At 40.9% G+C, this 7381-nt stretch overlaps 1 protein-coding gene across 2 annotated transcripts in view; it reads right to left on the reverse strand.

Moving 5' to 3' along the window:
* Window positions 1–1480, reverse strand: part of Alcam (activated leukocyte cell adhesion molecule) — a 186332-nt gene extending 184852 nt beyond the window's left edge. Inside the window, exon 1 of one of the 2 annotated variants that reach the window (XM_048803378.1) lies at window positions 742–1480. In XM_048803378.1, the coding sequence (XP_048659335.1) occupies window positions 742–814 (73 nt within the window). In that variant the 5' untranslated portion in view covers window positions 815–1480. The remainder of the gene's footprint in view (window positions 1–741) is intronic. The other variant, XM_048803380.1, reaches the window with a different exon arrangement.
* Between the last annotated feature and the right edge of the window lie 5901 nt (window positions 1481–7381).

The raw sequence follows: 7381 nt of genomic DNA on the forward strand, positions 1-7381 counted from the left end.
CATCGCCGCTTTCCTTTAAGGTTCCATATAGAACTGAGATCTGTCACAGGTCCGGAAAATCCACGAGCCTAAGATCTCCCCAGTCTGGCTGTTAATTCCAGCTCACCCAGCGTTATTTGCCTGCCATCACCCCTACACTCACCACCCACCAAGACAATGGAACTACGATTTAAGGGTTAGGTTTTTCGTGTGTGTGTGTTTGTGTATTTTTTAAGGGGATGATTAAAGTCCTTCCTTTCTTCTCTACCACCCCCCTTATCCCTTCTTCACTTCATAACAAGGGGAAGTTCTAGGGGATTTATCACGAACAAGTGCGAACAGTTATTTTAGTCGAAAGCTAAGCGAAAGAAAAACTGCCCCAGGCGCAGTGACGTGGACTTTGATACCCAAAGACTGGGATTGTCAGAGGGCAAGAGCCTGCCTCTTAGCCAGGAGCCGCCGGAATCAGGCGAGAGAGTCTAAAAATCTTGACCATGGGTTCCTGCAGCTCCAACCCTGGCCTCACCCAAAGTTCTTGGAGCTTCACCCAGCTCTCTGCCCAAACTTGAGCCAATCAGTCAAGCCCAGAAGAGCGACACAGGTGACTGAGCCCAGGGCCAGGTCTGTGCCTAGACGGCCTTCCCTGACCTCCCCCACCACTCGCCCGCGCGCACAGCCACAGGACGCGAAGCCAGGGCCGGAAAACTAGAAAACTGCCCCTGGCCCAGGTCAGTCCATGGCCTCTCCGAGGCCCTTACTCACCTGGCCTGAGGATCGCAGCGGAGATCAAGAGGCAGAAAACCAGACGGCTGGAAGGGGACGCCTTGGATGCCATATTCCTCCTCCTTCTCGAGAGCCACTGACAGAGTCCACGCCGCAGGAGGTGGCGACGTCCCGGGCCCCACGGTGCCCGCACGCTGGTGGGTCCCGAAGCAGAGGGCAGCGGCTTTTCCCAAACACACTGTCCCCTGGGCTGTGGTGGCGTTGCACCTTCAGGTCTCTGCCACTCGCAACTTTCCACCACGCAATAACCAACTCCTCCGCCCTCCCCGTCAGCACCCGCCCACGGTCCTTTCGGCTACTCCTCCCAGGACCAGCGACCTGGCTTTCCCGGAGACACTTGAGTGACACGGAAAGGTGTACGTGGTTCTTTTAGGCTGGTATCTTCTGTTAGTTTTCTTCTCTTGAAATAATAATGTTGATAGTTGTAGTAGGCATAAAAAGCTCGGTGCTATGAAGGAATCGCCCGGGGCGGCGACGGGGGGGGGGCGGCGGGTCTCCTCAGGTGGCAGCAGTGGCAGCAGCGAAAGCGGCGGCAGCAGTAGCAGCGGCGGTGGCAGCGGTCTCTGAGCTGCTCTGAGTGGAGAGACTGGAAGGCGTGTGTAACTGCCTCTCTCCTCCTCCCTCCCGCCTCTTCTCTCCCTCCTCTCCCCTCCCCGCTTCCCTAGACGCAGAGCCTAGCAGGTGGTTGGAGCGCCTAGCTGCAGCCTAGAGGCGCTGCAGGACCGAGTGGGAGATTGAGCTTAGCGCTGGGACTCTGGTGGAAGGAATTTCACCGGCTTCAGCCCGGGCTTCCGGATGGGCGGGGCTTCATCATTGACTCCACCCCCAAGGGCATGCCCACCAATGAGGAGCAGATTCGGTTGCTGCGCGCCGCCGGGAGGGTCTACCGGACTGACACTTCCCGTGCGTTACCGGCACCCTGGTGAGATGGCCTCTCGCTCTCTACCGTCCACCAGCCTCGCCCCCAGTTCAAAAAACTAGATTGCTCTTTTCTTGCCCACAGACGCCCGTCTCACTGGCTCATTCCTCTGGGATTTTTCTCCGCTGAAGTGTAGCAGCCTCCCAGTTCTATAAAATAGGACGGGCAGTGGGGGTGGGGAGAGCACCTGGGGTCTAAAGGCGGGAACCAAGTGGGGAGCTAGGGGCCAGGGGAGGAGGAAAAGGTGGAAACTCTCCTTCTGGGAGTTGAGACGAAACGCTACTGTTTGCTTGGGGATAGTTCACGCATTGTACTGATTCCTCCCTTACTTTTTTCATCCCCCCCTTACCTCCCCTCCGTTTCGCGCTCACCTTTTAGGTTGACCGCGTGAGTCGACTGCCCAATACCAAATGGAAAGAAGATATATTTTTTTTTCTCCGAGGGAAATTAAGAATTTCTAGACCACACTTCGTCATAGGATTTTCCCAATGTCTACAATAACCGGAGTGTGTGTCACTTTTATTTTGAATTAAGCGGCGATTTTTTTTAAGGCACAAAACAGAAAATCCTCAAGTTATTCAGATTAAAAGTCAAACTCCTCCTGGTCCTTTCCAGAAAACAGGGCATCCCAGCAGATGGGCAGGGTTCTCAGGCAATTTCTTAAGATTGAGCCACCTCCCAGTCTTAACATAGGGAAGCTGTGTCGCTTTCAGATCAGGCAGAGAGCATGAAGGAATATTTTCCTCTAGAACACCGGGGTGGAGCTGTTGGAGCCCTAAGTGGCTCTAAATCAGGAATGTGGGATCACAACTCTTATCCTCGAAGCATAAAAAAATTGTGGTCCCTGAACCACTTCACGGGGGCATTAAATAGCCTTCGTGCATCACAGGGTCACCCCTGTATGAGGCTAGTCTCCAGTGGAGAATGCTAACTAGTAATCATCATATCGTGCTATTTTTCCAAAAGGCTGCTAGTCACCAGCCTTATGGGGGAGGGAGTTCAAACAGAAGAAGCTTATAGAAACAAGAATGTGGGCGCATGCGCGCGCGCACACACACACACACACACACACACACACACAAATTCTTTATCTTTTCACTTTGTAGATGATAAAGGTCTATTTTTACCTGTGATTTTTTTTTTCAAAAGCTTGCTTGTCTTTTCCTAGTTCTCTTATATTAGCAGTATTCTAAAGGAGAACTCATTTTTTTTTCTCTCAAAATAAGTAGTTTCTCCCACTTGGTTTTAACATTAACATTTCATTTACATCTTATGAATCAACAGCAAGGCTAGGACATGACAAAAGCCTTTTAACTGTATTCCATGAGCTAAGCTTGCCTGAACTGCTTAACATGGTCATGAGATCTATAGATTCCTTTATAGAATTGTTTTTCTTTAACTGTAGTGCATTTCTTTAACTGTGTGTATTAGAACAGATCATCCCAATTGTGATCTTTAACCTGGATCCTTCTGACTCTCTAGTGAACCTCTTTTATCTTGGGTGGGACTTATTACTCCATACATGTTAAAAAAGCTCTTCTTTGGGAAGAGCTGTCTGATTTAGGTTCTGACAGTAACTGTATGATCATGGTGAACTCATTTAACTTCTTGAAGCCTGGGTTTCCTCACTTGTAAAAAGTGAGAACAATTGTCTCACTGTATTTTTGTATTAAGTGAGATCACACATTTAACTAACCAAACATAGTAGAAGGAGCTTGGGCATGGGGAATAAACAGAGCCTTGTCTGGATCCCTGATCAGCATTTATTCAGTGAGTAACCTTGAATAAATGTCAGTCATAAAGTGTGATGGCATATTAGCATATCACGTTCAAAGGTGTGCATTTAAATTGGATCAGAATGTTATATAAATTATTGATATGGTACATAAACACAGAATTCTAGAAGCAACTGACTATATGTACATATATGTATTATACATGCCCCATTGTTTATACACAGTTGTTTCCAGAATTCCTTTTTAAAAAGGAATATGTCCTAGTTTAGGAAAATGCGTCAATAAGTCAGTTGGAACAATAACTCCGAAGTCTGTTGGTCATACAGAAATAATGGTGGAACTAAATTAAGTGAAATAATAAAAATTAAAATAGGAATTTGGCAGGGGAATGTGGCAGGATGCTGACCACAGCACAAGGGACAAGAGTCAAAGCAGGCAAGCATGAGTTTGAAAATGGTCAAAGGTCTTTATATATATTTTAATGAGTTAGTGAGCAACTTTCACTAAATACTATATGTTAAATAATTCTAAGCAACTTTTATGAATATGGATATAATACTGACACTCAAAATATTCTATTAGAAAGGTACCATTATCAACTTAATTTTATTTAAACTGAAACCTAGAGACCTGAAACTACTATCTCAATGTTACACCATGATTCATAGCAATGTTAATGCCAGGATTCTACCCCAGGCACTCTGACTGTAGAACTGAATTCCTACCCACTATATTCATCACTATCTTCATAGGCCTGGTACAATAAATATCAGATGATGAGAGAATTTCTAGACAGAAAACAAACAAACGAAACAATAACAAAAAGCTAGAATCAGTAAGAGCTCAGAGTCAGAATTTAAAAGGAGAATGTAAATTCCACAAAGTAATGTAGTAGAGAGTTCCACTTTCAAAATCTAGTGTAGGAGGGTGGGATCCACCTTACCCAGTTCTTAAGAGGAAAAGACTTTCCAAATGCATCTGCATCTTTATCACTTTTGTTACAATTGAGAATACATAGTATTCCAGTGATATTTATCAGACAGTTTAGTCATGCATCAGAGCATCCTGATGGGTACTTCTTACTGCAGGAGGTAAAATGAATAATGCTTAGCCAGAGGAAAAAAATGGTTCATGTTACCTGGAACATGAGAAGAGCTTTGCATTTTAAGTATAAAAGAATTCATCATCAGTCTGCACAGTATGCTCAAAGCAGTGACGTGGTAAAAAAGACAAGATTCTTTCATAGGGCCTGTCAAGATCAGAATTCAGGATCCTGCTCCCAAGACTCAAGCCAGGACCCTTTGGTCTTTATTAAATTAATTAAGAGCATTCAGCACATTTGTAAATGGATTGGACACTCCATAAATATCTGTGAATAAATGGTAAGTATTGAGAAAGTGTTCTTAATAGAATGTACAGCCTCAAATAAACTTAAATTCCTACGGGGTAGTAATATAAGAAGATGAAAGGGGTTTCCATTGAGTCTTCAGTGATTTAACTGGACAGACTAAAGCTTAGAAAAAGATAAATGAATCAAGTACTTGACACCATAATGAGAATTTTGAAATTCAGGTTGAGTATACTAAATCTGAAAATCCCTAAATCTAAATGCCCTACATGTGAAACTTTTTGATTGCTGACAGGACACCATAAGTAGAAAATTCTACATTTGACCTTAGGAGATGAGTCAAAGTCAAAACAGAAATGTAATAGAAATATTTTATAAACTTACCTCAGTCTGTGTGATATTTTTCAATCTATCTATCTATTTCTCTCTATACATATACATGTGTGTGTATATATATATATATATATATATATATACACACACACACACACACACACAGAAATATATGTATTTTATATATATTACTTATATATAAAGCATAAATGAATTTCATGTTTATCCTTGGGTCTCATCCTCAAGATAGCTCATATATATATGCAAATCTTTCTAAAAATATCCAAAATCCAAAGCATTTCTGGGTCTCAAGCATTTTGGATAAGAGATACGCAATCAGCTTAAGGAGAAGAAACACTTTGCAGGAAGAGTGGCAAAAACTATTTGCTATCAATAAAAATGAAAACAAAAGGCCAATGAAGGGAAAAGAAGCTGAATTAGTAAGGATTCTAAATGACAGGCAAGGGCCTGTGATAAAGATGTACTGATAACAAAGATCAAGATGGAGGGCTAAGTAGGATTAATATTAAGCCTAGGAAAATATAATTATTTTAAAGAGACACAAATATTTCATAGGTAAAACTCTTTTTCTGTATCTCAAGGTTTTTTAAGGTAAATTATTTCTAAAACAACTCCAGGTATGGACTGAGGGGCACATGGATTTTTCTATTTCTAAGAAACAGTCCATTGAATTTTACTGATTAGTTTCAATTTTTAATGGTAATATTGTCAACTAACATCCTCAATAATGCTAGCCAATAAAGTTAGATCACTGGCATTCAGAAGGACATAAACTTGCAAAGTCTATGGTAAATATCAGGTTCTTATTTCAGACTACAGACTGTTCACTGACTGGGTACAAAAGAACATACCTATTTCAGTCAAACTAAAAATCCACTTAGTCACTTTCCTTCCTGTATCAGACATGAGGAATGGAGAAAAAATCTAGTTGAGATATTTGACTTTGAAACTTACATATAAATGGATGTCAAAAACTCTTAGAGTGTTAAAAACTCATAATTCATTAGTGCCTTCAGTAAGTGCATAAAATTTAATCAAAAAGTATAACAGTCGGGGATTACCCCAACAAGGAGAAAATTTCTCTTCAAAGTTCAGTATGTACTTTCAACTTTCAACTAAAATAAGTAGATCTAGTAGTTTTGAGAAAGTAGAGAAAAATGACTCAGAGTATGGTTATTCAAATTTTGATGCCTTAAAGGAATTTTAATTTAAGTTCAAGAAGTTCCCTAAACTTATCTTTATTTGCTTTTTCATGTAATACTAGCATTTGTAGCTCCAATAGTTACATTAATGAATATTTGGTGGAAAATAATGGCTGTAAAAATATAAAAGCAATGTATATTTGATTTTCTAAAGTAAATAAAACACCATGGATATAATGGACTTCTAAAAAGTCATATTTAGTACTAGGCCCTGTTTTCCTCTAAAATAAGTAATATAGTCAGGTTTATAGGAAAGTATTAAGAACAAATTCTTAGATAAACATGTAGCTCCTAAAGAGTATAGACTCATCATTAACTATGAGAAATGATTGGTAACACTGAGTCAAGACTTGTGGGTCACATAATGTAAACAAGTACCTCAGAATTGTAAGCTTTTCAGAGCCTTGCAAGTAATTTAAAGAACAGTTTTCAGTATTTAAAAGTAACCCTTTACCTTCTAATATAGGCTTGCTTTGATGTTTAGTTTCTTATTTTGCCCTTATTCCATCCATTTAAATCATTGTGGTCTCCTCACAGTTCCTAAATATACCTGGCAAACTCCTGCCTTGGGGCCTTTGCATTTGCTTTTTTCCACTCTTTGGAACTCTCCCCCTGCATTATTAGTGTAGACCACCCCATCACTACTTTTGAGAGATTTGCTCAAAGGTTACCTTCTGTTTTAAGCCTTTCAGGAACACTATTTGAAATTTCAGCCAGCCCCTAGTCCTAATATTTCTTATCTCCCTTTCTTGATTATTTTCCTCCATAGAATGGATATATATATATATATATATAAACATATTTTCATTATTGCATATCTCTTTATTAGGATGGAAGCTAAATGAAGGCCAAGATTTATGCCTGTTTTAGTTTCTATCATATGTCTAGAATAGACAACACATTGTAGGCACATAACGCTATTTGATTCATGAATTCACAAATACATGAATGAACATATAAATTGAGCAAAGTAATTAACAATCTAATAGAAGTGGAACCATTTGGGCTGAGTTTTGGTAAGCAGCCTAAAGTTTCCCTTCCTTCTGTGGAGACTGTAAGG

This window comes from Marmota marmota, unplaced genomic scaffold (assembly GCF_001458135.2).
Source record: "Marmota marmota marmota unplaced genomic scaffold, marMar, whole genome shotgun sequence".
In the NCBI taxonomy this organism is placed as follows: domain Eukaryota; kingdom Metazoa; phylum Chordata; class Mammalia; order Rodentia; family Sciuridae; genus Marmota; species Marmota marmota.